The sequence below is a fragment of the Coenobita brevimanus genome, chromosome 1 (assembly GCF_032717465.1).
Source record: "Coenobita brevimanus isolate Jiangsu-jjx chromosome 1, ASM3271746v2, whole genome shotgun sequence".
NCBI classification, from domain to species: domain Eukaryota; kingdom Metazoa; phylum Arthropoda; class Malacostraca; order Decapoda; family Coenobitidae; genus Coenobita; species Coenobita brevimanus.
In genome coordinates, this window is record NC_136954.1 from 69,175,656 (window position 1) to 69,197,954 (window position 22,299).

At 42.1% G+C, this 22,299-nt stretch overlaps 1 protein-coding gene and 1 long non-coding RNA gene across 2 annotated transcripts in view; both read left to right on the forward strand.

Moving 5' to 3' along the window:
- LOC145390064 (uncharacterized) overlaps positions 1-22,299 on the forward strand; it is a 258,037-nt gene that overhangs the window by 51,940 nt on the left and 183,798 nt on the right. The gene's annotated exons all lie outside the window — the stretch shown is intronic.
- Positions 9,008-18,663, forward strand: LOC145411019 (uncharacterized). The gene is made up of 6 exons (XM_080281109.1): positions 9,008-9,061; positions 14,294-14,463; positions 15,412-15,576; positions 15,859-16,066; positions 17,791-18,072; positions 18,208-18,663. The coding sequence occupies exons 1-6, from the start codon at positions 9,008-9,010 to the stop codon at positions 18,661-18,663; spliced, it is 1,335 nt and encodes a 444-aa protein (XP_080137235.1).

Here is a 22,299-nt window from a genome sequence, read left to right on the forward strand (position 1 = left end):
GATAGATTATGAGGGCTTGTTTGGAGATAATGTTCTAGCAGTAAGGATGGTCGGAGAGATTGTAGAAATGAAGGAGGAAGAAAGAAACAGGAAGAGGAAATGTGGAGAGAAGAGGAAAAATCAGGGAGGGAGGTAACTGAGGGGGAAGTAAGGAGGAAAAAGTCAGGAGGGAGGGAGGAAAGTTTTAGGAGGGAGGAAGAGAAGGAGGACAGGTGTGGAGGTACGGATAGGAGGGAGGGAGGGGAAGGAAAGGGCTAAGAGGTAGGAAGGGCGTGAGGGAGGAAGGGTAGGAGTCAGGAAGGAGAGGCGAGACGGAAGAGAGAGAGAGGGGGGGGGGAGGAAAAGATTAGGAGGGATGGAGGAAAAAGATAGAAGGGAGGGAGGAAAGGCCTAGCAGGGAAGGAGAGAAGCATGGAGGAAAGATCTAGGAGGGAGGGAGGAAAGGGCTAGGAGGGAGGGAGGAAAGAGTTAGGAGGGAGGAAGGAAAGAGTTTGCAGGGAGGGAGGAAGAGTATATCGTGACCAAATGACCTCAGCTCACACGCTTCAAAGGGGGGCAGGAAACCAGGCCAAGACGGGGGCAAGGAAGGAAGGAAGGACAGACGGAAGGAAGGAAGGAGGGAAGAAAGAAAGGAAGGTAGGAGGGAGGGAGGGAACAGAGAAGGAAGGAAACCAGTCCAAAAAAGGAGATAGGGTAGGAAAGGAAAGGGGGAAGGAAGGAAGGGAGAGGGAAGAGAGGAAGGAGAGAGGAAGAACAGAAGGGGGAATGAGGGAAGGAAAGGAGAAGGACATAAGGGAGATAGGAAAGAAAAGGGAGGAAAGAAAAAGAAAACTGAAGGAAGGGAGGAAGAGAAAGAGGGAAAGGAGGGGAAAGAAAGAAATTAAGAGAGAGTGACCTCGTTAGAGAGTAAATAGGAATAAAATAACATAAATAAAAGGTAAATAATCAGTCAGTTATCGTCATGTGCGAGAAAAAGTAAGAAACGAATATCCATCGACATTTCCTCCCTCTCTCTCTCTCTCAAGGAAGAAAAATATAATTTGTGGAAAGGAAAATAGTCACAGAATACACTCATAAAATCATATCGTTGCTCATTCGTCCACGTGAGCTTCGACTTAGAGAGAGAGAGAGAGAGAGAGAGAGAGAGAGAGAGAAGGATAGAAGTGAAGGAAGGAAAGGAGAAGAGGAGGCAGAGAGAGAGAATGAAAAAAGAGGGCTAAGAGTAAAGTAAGGGAGGTGAGGAGGCAGGGAGAAAAGAGAAGAAATAAAGAAGGAAAGAGGAAGAAGGGAGAAGGAAGGAAAAATAAGAGTGAAGGAAGAAGGAAGGAAAGATAAAAATGAAGGAAAGAGGGATGAAAATGAAGGAAGGAAGAGATGAAAGAGTAAGCATGGTTGATGAAGGATTTAGGAAGAGGGGAACCGTGTGTGTATGTATGTATGATCGCTAGCACGTAACCTGTGTGTGTGTGTGTGTGTGTGTGTGTGTGTGTGTGTGTGTGTGTGTGTGTGTGTTTCCTTTCCTTAGTGCGTTTGTGTATGTATGCGTCTGCATGCCTGTGTGTGCGTTTATAGCTTTTGTGTAGGTTCCATGCATGTGTACGGGTTGGTGTAAGTATGCAAATGTATGTACGTGTCTGTGTGTGTTTCTGCTTTATTGGTATGTCTGTAAACCGCATAGATGTGTACGTGGGCTTGCTCTGTGTGTGTGTGTGTGTGTGTGTGTGTGTGTGTGTGTGTGTGTGTGTGTACGTTTTTTATATTTGTATTCGTGTCTGTGTGTCTACGTGATTCAGGCTTCATGCGTTGAGAGAATGCTTATGTGTGTGTGGGGGGGAGTTATTGTACGTCTCTGAGTACGTGTTTAATGTGTACATGTGTACAGTATTTGTACCGTACGTATTGTGCATGTGTGATGTGTACGTGTTTTATAGTGTACGTGTGTGTACTTATAAGTACGTATGTGTGTATGTGCGACCCTGACCTGAGGCTTGTGTCCTGCATGGGTATTGACTGGAGGGGGAGGGGGAAGGGCAGGGAGGGGGAGGGGAGGGAAAGGGAGGGGAGAAGGGAGGGGTAGGGCACGATGTCTCTCCCCCTTCTTCCCTTACACAACACATCCTCTCCCTTCCTTCTCCCTCCTTCTTTCCCTCACTCCCTCTCTCCTTCCCTCGCTCCTTCCCTTCCCCCGCCCTTCCTCTCACCTTTCCTTACCTTTCTTCCTTATATTTCTCTCTCTTATTTTTCCCTCCCTCCCCTACCTCTTTCCTCACCTCCCCTTCCTCTCTCCCTCCCCTTCTTGCCCTCCCTACTTTCATCTCACCTCACTCTTTCTCCCTTATTCATTATCTCCCTCTGTTATTATCTCTTCTTCCCTGCCTGGCCCTCCCTCCTTCCCTCTTTCCTCCCTCTCTCCCTCCCTCCCTCCCTTCGCCCATCTTTCCCTCCCTCCCTTCTTTCCTTCCTTCCTTCCTTCAGTTTTTCCTCTCCTTTCTGTCTCTACCTGTCTCTCCTTCCCTCACTATCTCTTTACCTCTTCATATCCCTCCCTCCCTCCCTTCCTTCCTCCTCAGTTCCGTATCTCTCCACTTCCTCCTCCTTCCTCCTTCATCTCTCCCTTATCTCTTATCACATTATTCTCCCTATTTTTTCTCCCTCTCTCCCTTCCTACCTACCTACCTACCTACCTACTTACCCATTAATCACCTCCCTGTATTTCTTCCTTCCCTTCTCTCTCTCTCTCTCTCTCTCTCTTATCTAATCTCTTCCTTATCTGGTACGTTAATACATGCGTGTGTGTTGCTCTTGTTATGTAGGCAAAATAAATCGCTAAGGAAAAGGTGTTACGGAGCTTCTTTTACCGGCAGGAATTCCTAATTGCTTCTCCTTCACCTGCTCTTCTTCCTCCAGCCCTCCCTCTTCCATCTTTCCTTCCTTTATTTTTCTTCTCCCTTTCCTTCCTCCTCCCCTTTCCTCTTTTCCTCCCTTCTGCTTGTCCTTCTCTTCCGCCTCCCCCTTTTTTCCTCCCTTCTTTCCTCCTTCCCTCCCTCTCTCCCTTCTTTCTCTTTTTTTTTTCTCGCTCCCTCTCCTCCCTTTCTTCTTCCGTCCTGTTTCTCTTCCCTGCCATCTCCCTTCGTCCCCTCCCCTCCTCCTTCTCTCCCTCCCTCCCCTCTTCTCCCCCTTCCTCCCTTTCTTCTTCCGTCTTTCCTCTGCCCATCCTTCTTCCTACCTCCCCACCCTCCCACTCTCTTATTCTTCCTTACTCCCCATTCTTCCTCCCTTTGTCTCCCTTCCTTATTCCCTCCTCCTCTACCTAGCTCTTTCTCTTCCTTCCTCCCCGCCCTCACCCCCTTTCCCCCCCCCTTCTGTCTTCCCTCAGTTCTCCCTTTTTTTTTTTTTCTTCTCTTCCTCCCTCCCTCCCTCCCTTCTTTCGTCTTGTCTCCCTTCCTTCATCCCTCTTCTATCCCTTCTTCGCATCCTTCCTCCCTCTTCTATCCCTTCTTCGCATCCTTCCTCCCTCCCTCCCTTCCTTCCTCCTTCCTTCCTTCTTTCCTCCTTCCTCCCTCCCTCCCTTCTTTCAGCTCCCTACATACATCAGGAAAATTGCACTAAAAATAATCTTAAACAGGAACATGAATCTCTCTCTCTCTCTCTCTCTCTCTCTGTATGTATGTATATATATTTTTGTTTCGTGTGTGTATCTGTGTGTTTGATGTATGTGTATGTATGTATGTACGTATGTATGTATTTGTCTGTGTGTGTGTGTATATATATGTGTGTATGTGTGTGTGTGTGTAATTCACCGGGTCGGTCAGGATCACGTGATGGTTTTGTGATCATCGGCATTTTACCCTCCCGGAAGAGAGCTGAGAGCTCATATAGTCCGATCTAAGGGCAAAGCCTTGACCTTCACACACGCACACACCCATCCTCTTGCTCAAGGAGGACAGTGACCACCCGCTTTGTCAGTGAAACATTTTCGCATCCCGAGCAAGGCGAGAACCCCCGTCTTAGTAGATGCTAGGCGAGAGCGTTACCACTGCACCAGCGACCGGTGTGTGTGTGTGTGTGTGTATAAATCCGCTAAGTCAACAGTCCACAATCCCACACTACAGCCAATAAAAACAATCATCCATCCCATAACCCGGAATTAAGACGGATCAAGAAATTTGGAATATTAGCGAAACAGTAAAAGAAACGTTATATTTTACCCGATTTATAATCCATAAGTTCGTTCAAAATCCTATGGTTCGTTCATTTTAGCGTCTCAGAGATTTTCGTCCTTTTGCAGATTATTTCACGTAGCTCAGTGGCGGAATAGGGCAATATGAAGGCTCTTTATCCTTTCCACAGCACTTCTTCGTGACTATGATGAGATTCTAGTGTTGTCGTTCTTTCGCCTTGACCTGGGCCAGATTTTCGTCCTTTTGCAGCTTATTTCATGGTACTCAGTGGCAGAAAAAGAGAATGCTATGGCTCTACATCCTTTCTGTAGTACTTCATCGTGACTAGCACCATATTTTAGTGTGTGTGTGTGTGTGTGTGTGTGTGTGTGTGTGTGTGTGTGTGTGTGTGTGTGGATGGATAAATGGATGTGTATAAATATATGTATGCGTTTATATGATTGTGTGTGTGTGTGTGTGTGTGTGTGTTTGTCAGTAGGTCATCTCACACTGCGGTACTGTCGCTGTGCATCTATGTAGGTCACGCTAGAGGGGAGAGGAGGGGAGGAGAGCAACGAGGAGATGAGGGTGGAATGAATTAGCGCATTACATTATCCGATTAGGCTGGGAAATGTTAAAGGTCATTGCCATCGTGAAGGGAGGGAGGGAGGGAGGGAAGAAAAAAGTAAGGAGGAGGGAAGGAAGGAAGGAAGGGAGGGAGGGAGGGAAGAAAGTAAGAAGGAGGGAAGGAAGGGAGGGAGGGAAGGGAAGGGAAGGTAAGGGAGGAAGGAAGGAAGGGAGGGAGGAAGGAAAGAAAGTAAGAAAGAAGGAAGGAAGGAAGAGACAGAGGAAGAGAGTCAAAAGGAAGGCAGGAAGAGAGAGTGAAATGAGAGACTGCGGTATAGTGGCGTGACGAGGTGAGAGAGAGAGAGAGAGAGAGAGAGAGAGAGAGAAAGAGATAATGGTCGTGTGTCACAAGCTCACCATGGGATGAGCTTCCTGGTAGCAGCTCTAACAAATGATAAGGGGGAGTAGGGTGTGCCTGTTACGTGTCAGGGATAGATAGGTAGTCAGGTAGGTAGATAGGCAGGTAGGTAGGTAGGTAGGCAGGTGAATAGGGGGAAGGAAGGAAGGATGGAAAAGTAGGTAGGTAGGTAAGGAGCTAGATTGATAGATATAGATATATAAATTGGTATATAGATAGATAAATTGATGGTTAGATAAGATGGATAGATAGACAGGTAGACAGGCAGGTAGACGCTGATACACAGATGAATATATAATTACTATGGATTTGTAGTTTTCATAGTGCATGCTTATTATCCCTTTCCATCTCGATTCATAACCATATACGGTCAGAATTGTTTTCGCTGGTAACCAAGGAGACTCATTATTTGCCCACTACCGAAGCTCGTTGCGTTTATGTAACCACGACACTGTAATTTGCGTCGTGTGTTGACCTAGTTCTGTCAGATGAAAATATTTATGTTAGAGTCCTACATAGATACTAGTGAGGTGCGTATTAGTGGCGTTTTAGGTGTAAAGGTTGACAGTATTTGTGTTGGGGAAGGGCTCTCTCTCTCTCTCTCTCTCTCTCTCTCTCAATCAAAAGAGAGCCACCTCCCATTTATAACAATAATCTCTAAATGTAGGCTATTCTGTGACAAAGGACAATGTTCGTGTATTTATTCTCAGATTCTCAGACAAATCGCGCGCAGGGAGGAAGAAAAAAAAAAGAAAAAAAGAAAAAGATCTGCCGCTAACCCAGAAACATCTCGCGCGTATAAAGAAAAAAAAAAAAGTTTCTAGGCCCGTCGACACAGCGCGCACGTCAAACAGGAATACCATCACGGCAAATGCAGCGAGTTATGCACGTCAGTCGTCTCTAGCGTGATTAGTCTCTCTCTCTCTCTCTCTGACGTCACAAGCCCCCAGATATCACCCCGTTATTCATTTTACATTCTAACTTCACACCTACCAAAAAATTCACGTCTTCTAAGCATGCAAAACATAACCTGAATTTTAAGCTTTTCCATAACGTCCTAGGTAGCATAGATTTCGAAGCACCTCTTCCTTGGCGATTTATTTTGCACATAACTGATTAATATCCGGTATTGTGTGTGATAAAAACTGTCTTCTAAATCTATCAGTAATATAGAAGAGAATATACAGGTGTAATTTCTGTCTCAGGTGTTCATTTAATTAGAGCACTTTAAGATTGAAGTGCTATAATTAACACGCAGGTGAATTTTGAGGTGCAGTGTGTAGCATGAATCACAAAGGAACAGGTGTTAGGGTTGTCCTCTGCTAACGAAAAGACAGGGGGCCTGGGGGGGGGCTTCAGTGAGATCCTTGCCCCCCCCCCGTGGCCCCCCCCTCACCAGTGCCCCCTTCCATTTGAAATTTCAGATTATTTATGTGTGCAATTGTGTAGCACTGGAACCCCCCCCTCGGAGGACTCAACCCCCCTTCCTCCCCCCCCTTTTTTTTTTTGGAGATCTGACTACGTCCCTGGTTCTCTGTCGTGACTTGTATTTGTTTTGTAGGATGGAGAAAAAGTGAGGAAAGATTCAGCCCCCCTTTTCCTCGTCTTTCCTACACACACACACACACACACACACACACACACACACACAATCCCATTTACGACACAGAACTAACCACATATTTGCTGGAGAATTCGCCCCATTGGTTCTCCCTCGCCACCTACGCTTGCAATAGAACCAAAAAATAATAATAAATTGTACGAAATGTAATAAAAATTTAAATGGGTTCTCGCAGACAAATATGGAGTTACTGAGGTGTGGTAAGGGCGCCATCTTGTAAGGTTATCGCATGGCCGGAACTGATCTCACGGTTTGAACTAATCTTGGTCGGAACTAATCTCGCAGCTGGATTTAATCTCGTTCGGAACTAATCTCACGGCCGGGCCTTGTAAGGGAGACGACCTTGGTTCTTCCCTCTCTTCTTTTTTTCTTTTTCTTCTTCATATTCCTCTTCTTTTTCTTCTTCTTCCTCTTCTTCTTCCTCGTTGCAGAGAATAAAGACCAATTAACATCGCATCTTAATGAAAACGTCTTAATGAAATGAGCCCCGGTGACCTGACTAATTAAGGAGAGCCGTAATCCCCATCATTGTTAGTCTTCCTCACAGTCATTACCCGCAGTCATTCATCACTCTCAGTCTGTTTACATGGGATTAGCAACACGAGTCTTGCTGTTATTTCTCCGCCTCCTACCTTTCTTTCTCTTTTCTTCTTCATATTTCTTCTTTCTCCTCCTTCTTCTTGCTCCAAGCCATCATCATCATCATCACCATACTTTTCCTTCTCCGTTGTCGTCATCTTCTTGGTTTCCTCCCCTTCTCCATCCACCACCACCACCACCTCCTCCTCCTCCTCCTCCTCCTCCTCCTCCTCCTCCTCCTCTTCCTCCTCCTCCTCCTTCTGACGTGTTTTGTTGTGGATCTATATTTCTCTCGCTTTAACAAACCACACAGCCCCTTGTTTGAAAAATACAATACTTTGGCTCTACATCTTTTCCATAGCACTTCTTTGTGACTAGCATCATATTCTAGTGCTATACTGTTGTTAGAACTCAGCATTCAAGATGAAGATCTGGCAATTTAAGGTCAGGTTAGAGTAAAAGGTGTATGATAAGGAATGGCAGACTATTTACAGATTTAAAAACATGAGTATAGTCACTTATATTCCAGTGCTTTCTGTGCCTGCTCGCACATGTCTTTTTTAAAGGTTTTCACTTCTCTGTCCATTAAAAAAATCATGAAGGTAAACTGCAGCATCCACGTCGTCTGTGTGTGTCGTCTCTACACTGTGGTGTGTGTAGCCTAATGGTTGAATCGTGATCTGTTAGGCGTCTTAACTCGTGATAAGTTCCTTGACAGTTTGATAAGTGGCCCTGACTATACCGATATTCTTAGTGGAATCATGTAACTAAACACAGTACTGTTAGTGTATTATCTACGCAAATCGTGATAAACGTAGCCTACAATTGTGTCTCCTGATACCATATTTCTGTTCATATGCCTAAATACAGCTTACAGGTATATTGTCAGTATAGTCCACTACGAGGTCACAAATAATATTTAAAGACAACTAAATATTTTCTTAATATCCCATGACTGCGACAAAAAGTCGTACATCATTGGCTTCATCCCCTGCAGTACTGGGCGGTATGTCATAATTGGTTTTGCAGTATTTGACGATATATGTCGTATAAACTGTATAGTTTTAGGCATTTACAGGGACCAGCTAAGTATTAGAAAGGTTTATTGACGAGCAGGAAAGTGTGGTTATGAAAACAGACGTGTGGTGAGGCGGAGGGTGATGAAACGAGGTGGTAGCGTGTGTAGGTGTGGCTGTGCGGGAGATTACATGTTTAGCGGGTGTGTAGGTGCAGGTCTGATCCTGTGAAGAACCATAGCGCCGGCGCGTTGCCTGGCAACGTGTAAACAAAGCCAGGCATCGTCCGCCACGACCCTGACGTGCCCGCCACTCCACCCAGGCACTCTGGAACGGCAGCACGGGCCTCTCCGCGTTCACCATGGACACGCAGGTACTGTGTGACCTACTGTGACCATACCGTGCGTTGACTGTGACCGAGTGCAGTGAATGGAAGTAATAGTGCACTGTTTGTGTGGTGAGGCAAGGGTGGTGGTAGTGAGTGAGTGATGAAAGGGAGAGTCAGCTGAGGTTATGAGTGTGATGCTGGCTTTGGCCCAAGGTGATGATGCCCGGCACGTGCAGTGGTGATAATGACGTATAGGTCACCACTACAGTCACCTCCACTATGACTCACCGAATTGTAGGCCGGGTGCATGATGTAAACATGATTGTTGGCGAGCGTCACTTCCTTGAAATTTTATTTTGGTGGCGAGGTTACGTAAGTTTATTAATATTTAAGGTTTTACGAGATGGATTATCGTTGACAGGTAAGTGTAATTGTAGTGACATATTTCCTAAGTTGTGCATATATGATTTTCATGCATGAAGTAGCTGTTGAGGCAGTAAGGTTATTAATTACTGTATGGTAAAATACCGTACAGTAATCAGCAATGACATTTACTCATAAGCAAATTATGTGTTTTGATTGGCTGCTGTGCTTCACGAACATAGCCAAACCTTCAAAACTGTTGACCTGCACTGGCCACCTACAAGGTAATTAGTCTGAACCAAGTTAGTGTCCAGTTGCAGAATCAGTGGAATTGTGTTTGGTATACGGTATATGGAGAAGCTCATCCTCACTCTTCACAAAATCTCCATAAGGAATCCTAGGCACAAGAGAACTGCAGATTTTGATACTGTCCATTGATTGTGTTCGTATTGCATTGTTGATAAAGGCCTTGGTTGCCTAATGGCAGCTGTCCACGTTGCTCAGTATCTGGCAGCCTCCTTATTCAGCCCCTTATCTCTAGACTCTGTGACCTTATCTCAGGTCTTTTTCGGTCTGCCTCTCGGAACCCTACCCCCTACGTTCACACTTCTCACCTTCCGCACCCATTATTCCATTTTATTTGCTCCCTCCTTCCTGGTAAAAATTTGAGCTAGGTGGAGAGTTAGTGTATGGTTTGATGATGTGATGGGTGGATGACTTGAATCCTTTTTCGTTTATTCTTGCCACTGCCAGACAGTTTTACTTTCTGGTAACCTGGGAAAGGCTTTTTGTATTGAAAGGGCTTATTAAGACATCCATAACCCCTCCAGTTTGAAAAATCAAATCACTCATGCAAAATAAAAAGGTGTGGATAGAATATTTTCTTTTTCCTTTATCCCAGAAGTAATTGGTTTCTTTAACTCATAAATACAGGTTGCCCCTTGGCACAGAGGGAGAGAACCTTAACTGATGAAATGAGAGGATGTCGTATTTACAGTATCATATGCTGTACAGTAGCACCCCACTATATGATCCCTCTCTGTGTGATACCCCGCCTTTGCAGTGTAAAAAATTTAACGCCCTTCCCTGCCAATTGATGGCCAGTTCCCGGTTACCCCCCCCCCCCCCCCCCTTTTTTTTTTTTACCGATTTTGATGATATTTCAGACTTTATTTTTGTGTTTAGGTTGATTTAAAAACTGTTTTTAGACATAGATTAATGTGTTTTAGTCATAGATGGGGGGAACACTCATTTTTGGGTTTAGTTTACTAGGTTAGATTTTTTTGTGGTAGGTGGTGGCGACCATCATCCACTCACTTGATGTAGTGCTGCCTACTTCCTTAACTTTTATCATTCTTTTTCTGTGCCTGCCCTCCTCTCCTTCTATTTCTCCTATCTTTCCTGTCACTTCTTATTCCTTTTCTTTCCATTATAGGTGGCTTTACGTTGAGTGACAAGCCAAATGGTTTCTTGTAAGCCAAGAAACCATTTACATCGCTGGGTGGTAACCATATAACCAAACCATACGTGCTCCCTACGTGTCAACAAGTGAGTTGGTGCCCCTCCCTGTAAAACATCTAACTCAGTGTCAAATGGCCACCCTTTATGAGATATGGTGTCTGGCAATAGATAGATAGATAGATTTTTTTTCCAGATTTATTTTTGATGATTTTCAAATATTTTAGGGTTTAGGTGAGTTATAAACTGCTTTTAGGCTTAGTTTATCTTGTTTTAAAGCTATTTGGGGATTTAGGTGAGCTAGAAACTTGTTCTTGGACTCATATGATTGGATTTTGGACTTGGTTGGGGGGGGGGGATCCCAAGGCTCACCAACTCATCCCTACACTTTTTATGTTGTAATGTCCCCCGGAACCGATACCCCAGCTCACCAATGGGTTTTCCCAAATGCGTCTCATCGTTGTAATGATGACAAGTGAGATATAGTGTGTATGTTTAAAGATTAACATAGGTGGAGTGCTTAGGAAAGTGTTTCAGAGTGGGATTAAGGATATTATATTTATTGGTGTAATTGGAAGATCATATGTGTTGTAGAAAGAAAGAGTGGAAGTTAATGGGTGAGAGAAGGAAGAGCAGTAGTTCACAGGAGGGAGCATCAGAGATGGTGATTGTGTGTGTGATGTTGCATAGCCTGTTCAGTTGTTGGTGGATAAATGATGTGTTTGGTGTTTGGATATTCATTTGTAATTTTGTGTTTGATTACATGTTCTTGTGTGTGTGTGTGCACACATGTTCTGAGTATGGCAGGTGTTGTGATTGTGTAATCTTGTACAGATGTATGTATACTGGTTTGTAATCAACTTTAGACAAGTGTGACATGTATTTGCCTAGTAACAGGTGTGTTTTCATGTACTTGTACAGTAATTATGTGTAATAGAGTGGCTAGTACTGACTCAGAGGAACTATTATACCATGCTGTATGTTATCTTGTTTTTGTTTTTTCTTGGAGGGAACAGTTTTGCAGGCCCTGGCCTTTGGTTCCTTCATTCTTGCATGGAAAAAGAAAGAAAGAAAAAAAAAAGCTAGTTATGTAAGGCACCAAGCTTGGTGGTGGTGGTTGTTATTGTTGTCCCAGCCTTATCTGAACATGAACCTGGTGAACTGCAGGGACTGCCTATCTCCTGCACCCCACCATCATCCTTTCAGAGGATAGGGAGAGATGTAGGTGCAATATAATCAAGGCATCCTTTTATCAGCACCTTCCTTGGTAATAGACCTCATAGCCATCACTCTGAGGCAGAAAATTCAGCAACAAGTAACTCAAGTTCTGGCTGAGACTTTACTAAAACAAATCATATAAAGTATTGTATCACATTTAGATTTTTCCCAACAGTTTTTAGTAATGTCTGATGCTTAGAATCAACTGGACACAGTGCGGAGGGAATGAAGCGCAGGAGGGAGCTTAAGTTCTTTATTTCTCTACTCTTTTGGACTACACAGAGGGCTCTGTGTGGTCCAGAACATTAGAGAAATAAAGAATTCCAGCTCTCTCTCTCTCTCTCTCTCTCTCTCTCTCTCTCTTTTTTTTTTTTTTTTTTTTCTTCATTAAATACTGTATTAGGGAATGTTGGCTGAATTTAGTGCTAGGATCAGTTTATCCAGTTTTTAGCAGTTATTAGTGAATACTATCTGCATTTAGTGTTAGGTTAAATTTCTGACCCATTAGTGACCCTCATCAATACCATGGCCAGTCCAAATAGAGTGCTGTAGACTATGTGGGTTCCATAATTAAAAGCATGGCATAATTTTGGTGATAATTCTCATGTCCAAGTGTGTAAGATTGCATGTGCATGTATAGATTTATTTTATTTTGTTTTTAATTTTATTTTTTTAAAGACTTTGTAGAGACATTGGAAGATGGACTTACAGCCTGTTCACTGAGGCCCATTAGTCCCCCTGCATGCCACACACCATCACTTGTTACCATTTTAGCACTAATACTCTGTCCATTTTGAATACTATGTATGCTAGAGCTGTCTCATTGTTGTACTTCCAGGGTCAGTGGTAGCCGCCCATCTGCTACTACGTAGACATATACATTGGGTGAATTTGTTGAGAACTATACAAAAGCTGGCATGCAGGACAGTCATAGGTGTTGTGTCCATTTAGAAAACCACCAGCACATGGCTAAGGCTGTGGTCTGCGTGAACACCTGTGCTAGATGACACACTTGTGGTAGTTACACATTCCTAAAAGGCTGCCCTCTTGGGTTACTCAAGGGATTATTTATGTGTCTCATGCCATTACATTGAGTCCTTTTTTTTAAGTAGCCTGTCATTTATTTATCTATGTATTTATTTGTTCTCATGTAATTAAATCCACAGTAATTTGGAAATAAATTACCTATTATTGTTCAGTTTCTACAACAAAGCTTGGTTTAGTCGTTGTTTTGTGAAATTTGTTGAGCCTTATTTATCAGGTAGGACTGAATCTTCTTGATTGCTTGTCAAATCAACGCTCGAGTCTGACTACGCTTGACCATCAACTGAGCTGAAAGGAATTAAGGATGTTTGTCAGGTTCAAATAAATTTGATATTGTTAGGAGGTAGTTGGAGGATGGATTAGATGGGGAGGAAAGTTTATGATTAGAAATTGTGATATGGAGGTATTTCTGTTGTTGCCACCCATTGAACTACGGTACTGGGATTCTGGCAGTCTGATGATGTGATTTTTTTCATTTTATTCTGGGCTCTCTCAGATGGCTTTCTTCAGCTAGGGATGGATTTTTTTTAACGGAGGGAAATACGTATACAGCATTGCCTTATTTATCCCCCTTCACTGCTACAGTACTATACACGGTAGCTCTTTCATCTTGACCCAGATTGTTTCCTTTTGAAGCCTACTTCATGTAGCTCATTGGCAGAAAAATACCTGTACTACTGTTGCTTTACATTATGTCCATGGCACTTCTTCATGACTAGCATATTCAGGTGTTAATTTTAGTTCATTCTGCCTCCCACACATCCTGCCCCAGCCAGGGAAAGTGCAAAGGTTAATGAACTAGAATTTGACCTTGAGTGTACTGTATACTGGCCTTGCCTGGGGTGGGGCAGGTGGGGCCTCTCACAGCACTGTTGTATTTTGCAACATAATGCTGGATACCAACATAGAGATCTGAGGTGGTATATTTTAGGTTACAGCTGCAGATGTATGGGTACTTTAGGAAAGAATAATACATGTGTGTTAGCACAGATTATTAATGTTAGTCTTGCGTAATTGTTATGAGAAAAATATAAATGAACTTAAAAGTTGTCCATTCAGTTTTCAGGTGTTTCCCATACTCAGGTAAAATATGTGCAGGGCAAAAAATTCCTGGTTATACTTTAACTGCAAAAATGGCTTATGATAGATTAACCCCTTTCACTACAAGAGGAACCCTGCAGGAATTTTTGCATGGATTTAGTTGATAGTCTGCTCAGCCAGACACTCTGGGGTTAACAACCACAAAAGGAGTGCCCTCACATCGTGGCACGGATATAGCTGGACAGCTTTGATGCCAGGTTATACAAACGTCCTTCAACTCACTCCATATCTCCTTGAAAAGAAGATTGTGGACTGCAGGAGACGAGTGTCCTCAGTTTGCTGTCCACTGGGTTCATGTTCACAAAGCCTGGGGCCACAGCAATATTTGAAATTCAGATGCAGAACATGTTGACTGCTGGAATGTGAAATTTGTATAGATTTTTTTCTGTTGTAAATTAAATGCCTTTTCTTCCCCAACAGAGAGGTAATGAGAGTCCTGGTCCACTTTTGGTGTCCTTTGGCAACCCCCTGTTGGATATAACAGCAGTGGTGAAGGACAGGTCACTACATAACCAATTCCAGCTGCCAGTTGATGGTCAGCTGGAGGTGAATGACACTCAGCGCCCAGTTTTCAGTCATGTCATGAATAAGTAAGTTGTATTTCTCATCATCATCATTATCATCACTTGCAGTTCTGTTCAGTTTGCACAAGAACAGGCCTCTCTCAATTTTCACTACTCTGACCCCTGGAGTCTGTTCCCACTTCAGTAAACAATTTTCAGTCATACCCCAAATAGACTACAGTACAGTAGGTAAGGTGCATCTAAGCTACTAGTGTTGTGTCAATAGAGGGAAGTCACTTATACCATTTTGTAACATGCTTAGGATATTTTCAGAACTGTAAATGTTTGACTTGTGTGGCAGAGGCCTTTAGAGAGTTTGTTGCAGTGTGTTTTGTTGTAACTGGTAGGGATGGTGGCTAAAACCAGTTCATCAGAACCAGTTACTGTACCTGCCCTTTTATCCACTCACAGCAGCCCATCCTTATTTTATTTATTTATTTTTCTAGTTTTTATATCCATTATAAAGTAAGAGGTACCATATGAGAACAGTGTGTACTTGTACGTTCCCCCATGCCTTCACCACCTTAGTCCAGTTACAAGCTGCTGTACTCAGAGGACATGCCCACACATACTGTGTATATGCATTATTCTATACTTTCACTTTAACTTGACTTAAAAACAGCCAACTCTCCATCTTGAATGTGGAATTGTAATAATAGATTAAAACTAGAGTATGGTGCTTGCCGTGGAAAAGTGTTATTGATAAGATGTAGAGCCATAGTATAGGGTATTGTTTTTTCTCTGTCATTGGGCCATGTTAAATAAGCTACAAATGAACAAAAATCCCTGCTAAGTTATGGTATGTGAAATAGGCTACAAAAAGGAAAAAACATCTAGGCCAGAAGTAAAGGTGGAAGAACTATTGTTATTAATTTCCATTTCATGTGTTTCCCCCAGGTAATAAATCCTGATGAATTTAGGGTGAAAGAACTAGCTATATTTAATTAACATCTGTTTCTTGTATTTCCTCACTAGATACCCAGTCGAGTACACAGCTGGTGGATGTGCTCTAAACTCATCTCGTGTGTTCTGCTGGGTGTTGGGGGAGCCTCATCGTGTCGTGTTCGTTGGAGGTATCGGCAAGGATGCACAGGCTCAGCGGTTATCGGCCATCGTGGAGGAGAGTGGGGTTGTCACAAGGTAATTCTCTCTCTCTCTCTCTCGCTCTCGCTTTTCACTACTGCTCTTCTCATATCCCCAGATTTACAAATACAGATGCTTTCAATTTCAAGCTGATTGAAAAACTTGCATTGTTTTACAGGTATGACGATTGTGTATTTAAATTTAAGATTTTGCTCTCGGGACCCAACCTCGCCCCATCTGCTTATTAGAAACGAGGTTCTGGATGATGATGATGATGATGATGTTAGTTGTGATGGAGATGATGGTGATGAAGTTTGCAGCTTACCTTTTCCTTGTTAGGTGTGTGGTAGTGGAGGATCAGCCAACTGGGACATGTGTTGCGTTGGTGCTGGGAGCTTGTCGGTGTTTGTGTGCAGATATTGGGGCGGCGGCCGTGTGTGAGCCCTACCATGTGTTCACCCCAGACCTCCTCCCAGTACTGGAGGCAGCCCCATACATATATGTTGAGGGTTACTTTATCACTCACAGCTTTCCCGCAACACTGCAGGTTAGTGATTTACTTAGGTTTCAGTACAGCAGTTTATGTTCTGTCCACATTATCAATTCTCCTTTTATTCTGACTTGGCCTAAAATTCCCATCTCTCCATCTTGAATACTTAGTTATAACAGTAGATTAAAATTAAAATATGATGCTAGTCATGAAGAAGTGCTGTGGAAAGCATATAGAGCTGTAGTATTGTCTTTTTGTGTGTCTAAGCTGTAGGAAATAGAATACAAAAGTGAAAATCTGGACCAAGTTAAAGTAGTATAGGTGTAACTTTTCATCCTTCCATTATCAGTGCTGAGCTGTAATTAGATTAATAATAGAGTATGGTGCTAGTCATTAAGAAGTGCTATGGAAATGCTGTAGAGCTATAGTTTTGTCTTATTCTGCCATTGAGCTAAGGGAAATACAATCCAAAAGGACAAACATCTCCACAAAGTGAAAGTGAATGAAGTAAAGTGTTGTAAAGGCAGTTGTTATAATTCAGAGATGTGTTCCAAAGGTGATTTTTTGTGAAGATGAAAGAGAGTGCATGGATGAATGGGAAGGTGTGATGTTTAAGATCATGGTCTGTATTTGTCAGGGATCTGAACCAGTACGTAGGATAAAAGTCTTTATACTAGTTTACTGTTATCATCATCCAGACCATTTTTTTTTTTTTTTTTTTTTTTTTTTTTTTTTTTTTTTCCCACTTTAATAGTCACTGTTGTTTGGCTGTGAAGTGTGAGGTAGCTGAATGACTGAGGACTAATAAATTACACAACTGAAGGTAAAAATAATTGGCAAATAGGGGACCAGGTGTGAACACTGCTGGAAAGAATAGAAATGTTAAATATTGCCAGCAGTTGCAAGACAGTGTAGGATAGTCTCCACAAAAAAATCTCTGTCTTTCAAAGACCACATTGCAAATGATGGTAAACTGTACAGGCTCATGTTGCCACATTTCATGTATTCCCTGAAATTTATGCATTTGTTTGGTTGTCCACCAACCTTATGATACCCTTTGAGGGGACAAATAAAGAAATAATAAAAAGTTAAGGTACCTGACATTATTCACCAAAGGAAGAAGTTTGCAATATCTGAAGTGATTGGTAAAGAATTGAAGACGTAGCAGCCAGCTTAGAAGTGTTTGGAAGAAAGAAGAAAGGAAGAAAGAAATTGAGCAAGAACATTGTGGTGGAGACCATAATGAATAGTGGGTGGATGAGAGGATCAGTTGACTAAGGGTAGACATATCTATACTGTATTGCATCTGTGTGGTATACTGCAACTTGGTACCTTGTAAATACAGTACCACAGCCATCCATAACCTCAAGCTAATAAGCTTCCTAAGTGAACCAGCACCAGACACATACCCCTCAACTACACCACCCAGAGATACATGTGCACCTAGTTACACAACAACCCAACCGACACCCTTCCATGCCTCAGTACAACACAAAATACAGTTCACAAACAGTCTCCTCTACCCACACTGCAGTGCAACCTTTCACACCAACAGTCCTTCAACATAACCTCAACAAAAGATCCCTGGGAGTGCCTGATTGAAGTGGATGGTTCCCTGTAGTCCTTTGAGTTAATACAGGCTGCAGCAGTGACAACAGCAGGCTTAATTTTCTGGCTATATTCTCTCATTCATTTTCTCTCCAGCTATCTAATACATGAGTACTATTGGTACTCTCAGTCTTTCACGTACGCAACTGGTCAACTGTGGACCTTTCTTACAGATTGCTCAGTATGCAGCCAGAAACAAGAAGACATTGGTATTCAACCTGTGTGGAAGCTATGTGTGTGAGAACCATCCTAATGAACTCACCCAACTTCTTCCTTATGTTGACATTCTCTTTGGCTTTGTAGAGGAATACCGCACTCTGGACCGTTTTGTTGATGTGAGCAAGATGGCCTTAACTCTTACTTCTTCCCCAGACAACATTGTCCATGATTTACACTTAGTCTTAAAGGCAATAAGAGGTGAGGGGAAGGTGGTGAAGGATGGCATAAAGAAATCTGTGGATACAAACTGTTCCAACAGCAGTGACTGTCCTAATATCAAGGATCTAGATGGCTTTAGGTGTTCAAATGGTGTGAAGCATGATTCCGAATGCTCTGATGATATGAGTACCTGTAGCTGTGAGAACGGGAAGTGTACAAATGGCGTGAATTGTTCGGAAGACACAGAAGAAATCAACAGCATCGAATCTCTGAAAATTTCCACCGAGCATTCCAGCAACATGGACACAACGAACAAAACAACAGGCAGTCTCCACAACAGTTCAGTCACCACCAACCAGGACACCAGTGGAAAATTACCCAGTACAAACAAGCAGAAGCTCGTTGTCGTTACCAAAGGCCCAAGTCCCCTGTGGTACTCCTTTAACCGAGTCATCAGGGAGCACCAGGTTCCCCCAATAACGCCAGAGGAGATTGTGGACACGACAGGAGCAGGTGATTCCTTTGTGGGTGGATTTCTGGCAGCTTTGAGCACCGGAGAGCCACTGGATAGATGCATAGACTGTGGGATATGGACAGCACAGCAGCTGTTACGTCAGAAAGGTTGTACTTTGCCGTCCTTCCCAGCAGACTTCCTCCACAAAGAATGAGGAAATTAGGTCACAGTTGTTCTTGTGACTTATTTATAGTGACGGGTGGATAAAATGCATAGGAAGGAAACACAAGGGAGAACATGATTTACTGTATTTGCTACTGTGGATGCACTTTGGTATTTTCTTCAGGCATAGTTCAGATCATTTTGTTCAGGTGAAGAAAATTCAAGTATTCCAAAGGTTAATTGAGAGTTTTGAACCCTTTGACAACTAGAATATCCCTTAGTAGAACAAAATAGTGTTCTAGGAACCTTGGAGAAGAAACTTCAATATGATGACATTTTTATATTTTATTCTTGCTATCTGTAGATGATATTTTGTTAAACTTAGGAAGGATCTGTTGGAGTGAAGGGGTGAATTAAGGCTATATCTAACCCCTCCAGTTTGAAAGTCTCCCCAAAGGTGAATAAAAGAATTGTTGAGAAATTGGAATATTATAAAAAAAAAAAAGGGGGGGGGGATCAACATTTCAAAGAGTTAATGCATCCATAAAGGACTAAGCTCTCCTGTGTTTCCCTCCTGCTCATTTAGTCTGTATCTGCATTTGTTGTTGCTGGTGGTAGGTCATTCTGTATCACTCTAGTTTCTCCTATGCTTGGTAGTGTAGTATTGTTCAAGTTACACTGCAGGATTTAATTGTCATGGCTGTATTCTCACCAGCATAGACCCTCCTAATGCCTCTTTCTAAGTGATTTAGTTTCCATCTTACATCTCGCATTCTCCTGTATGTCACATGTAGCTCTTTATTATCCACACACTTTTTTTTGGTATTATAAAAGACAGTTATTAACAATCTCAGCTGGAATACTAGAGGTGTCCCAACCACAACAGAGTTAATGGTCAAGTATGAGCACTCTCAGGCATCTGCATTCACTCTCAGCTGAATAAAAGTGCCTGGTGTCAGCAGGAATAGAATACAAGACATTCTCAGTGGTTAAGGAAACTCCCTAACACCTCTTCTGTAGTAATTCATTTTTGGATCTAGGTGGCTAATATAATTTTTTATGTTATTTATGCAATGTATGGTGATATTAGAAAAATTTAAGTAACACAGAAGAGGATGTCCAGGTGTGATAAGCAAAATAAGTCACTTAGGAAGAGATGTAAGGGGGCTCCCTTGACTGACAAGAGTATGGGCCCTTCTACTGTCCTGATCATGAGAGGATTAAAGTTTGGTGTGCAGAATAAATTGCTGAGGAAGAGGCATTAAGAAATCTCAGAGGCCAGCCAGTGATACAGCTCTTGACAAAACAAACTGTTCTGTATGGCAGAGCCTGTGCTGTATACCTACTGATTATAGTTTTCATTTATCCATGATCAATCACTCTCATCGTCAGTAGACATAAGTGTCTTCTTTAATTTATTTTTTGTCAGTTTTAATGTAAGTTTTAATAATTTTATCAGTGTACACTTTTGAGCAATAGTTCCCTGTCCCCAGCTAAAAGAAAGTTCAGGCTTTCACACTGATTGAAGACCTGTTTGGTGGTTTGAAGCTTCTGTAGATCATGTGGGAAACATTGTCAAATGTCATAGCCAGGGTTTTACACCAAGCAAAGACCTGTTTGTTGGTTTGAGCATTTGTAGATTGTATGAGTAACAGTGTTAGAACTCATTGCCAGGATTTTTCACCAAACAAAGCCTTGTTGTTAGTGGTTTGAATATTTTTGAGACTGCAGAAGTAACAACATCATTGCAAACTGTTCCTTATGTTGTCCAGCAAGCTTCAGACCTCCACGTAACACTGGACAGCAGATATTAGCTTGGTGTCAAGTCTGCTGTTGGTGGTTTGAAACTGCTCAAGGTTACAGAAGTAACAGTGTCATCCCAAGCTGTTCCTTGTGTAGCATAGAAAAGCTCCAAACTACCACATTACCACTGGACAATAGGTCTTTAGGTTGGTATGAAAGTGGGTGGGTGTGATTTTCAGCACTGGACAACACACAATAGTTCAGTGTGAAAAATGGATGCCATTTCCCCCCACCCACGGGCAGGATTAGTGGGTGAGCAGAAACTAGCTTGTGAGTGTACACTACATTAAACTAATGAAATGTGGATAAAACAAAAACTCATCAACAATTTGGAATCATTTTTGTGTTCAAACGGCCTCCACTTAATCACTTCACGGCAATTGTCATTTATATATATATATATATATATATATATATATATATATCAGGCTACCACCAGATGATAATTTTTAACTTATGAAGGATTTTGATAATTGAACAGATTCGTAAAGGGTGTACTGTTTATAACACCTTCAGTTCAAAAAGCCAATCCTGAGGCAAATATTATGATCTGGAGATAGTTTTGAATAAAGTAAAAAGAATGTCTTGTTGTTGGAGTGGCTAGTGGGGCCTTGAGAACCTGCTTCAGTGAGTTTCAGTGCCAACTCTGCTTGGTACCCTAAAGAGGTGAGGATCAGCAAAATACAGTGCATTAACTTATTATACAGGGTGACCACAAAGTTCTGATGGGTTTACTAAAGTTTTATTCGTATAAACAGCTTAACGTATGTTGATGCATTTAGTTTTTTATTTTATTTTTCCCTCCATGTGAAAGAGTAACTCAAGGCCCATACAGGTTTACGTCGGAGGGGTGGTTGAGGTTTGTTGTTCACAAACTTCACCCTCACAACGAAGTTTGGATGATGGATGGGAAAAGAAAACTTGTGTTAACCATTCATATGGAAACAAGTGCATCTCAGTATGTTAAGCCATTTATATGCAGTAAATATTTGTAAACCAAGCATAACGTAACAGACACCCTGTAGATATATTTCCTACGTTATAGTAGTGCTTGCCAGGGTATCAACATCCCAACTTTTATTAAAATTGCTTCCCTTATGGTTGTAGTCATGTTAGGGAGTAAGGAATATCATATTTATATTCAACTTTTGTAGAGAGATGAATTATTTTTATTGCATTGATATTAATGAATGACTGTTGTAGTTACACACAGAATGTTAACTGCTTCATAATGATGATGTATTTTTTATCTTTATCTTGCTGTCACTGTACTCTGTTCACGTTAACTTGGCATATAATTGGCACCTCTCTTTATTGAATATGAAGCTGTACAAGAGAAAGAGTGTGGTGCTAGTCATGAAGAAGTGCTGTGGAAGGGATGTAGAGGTATAGTATTGTATTGGTGCCTCCATATTGAATGCTAAACTGTAACATGAGAGTAATACAAAGAAGGGTGTTAATCATGAAGAAATGCTGTGGTAAGATTTTTTTTTTTTTTCCATTGAACTGCAGGAAGTTAGTTACAAAAGGATGGAAATCTTCCAAGTTAAGGTGAATGAACTATAGTTGTGAAGCATTGATTGAGGATGTCATTTCTCCAGTGACAGAAGTTGTTCATTAGCCTTTTGAATCATTTTTCCTTCAAGACTTGTTACATATAATGAAGAGTAGAGCTGCCAGCCCATGTAAAGCATGTACAAGCCAGCCACAACATACGTACAGAGAAGCAAATATCTTCCCAAAGTTTGAGGAATACGTACTGTCGTGAAAAAATTGAAACATCAGAAACATGCATTAACTGAAATAGGGTTTTCATTGTTTTTTGCCAGTTGTAAATTCTCTTCAGACAACTGGGAAGATATTTGTTTCTTTGACTCTACTGTAC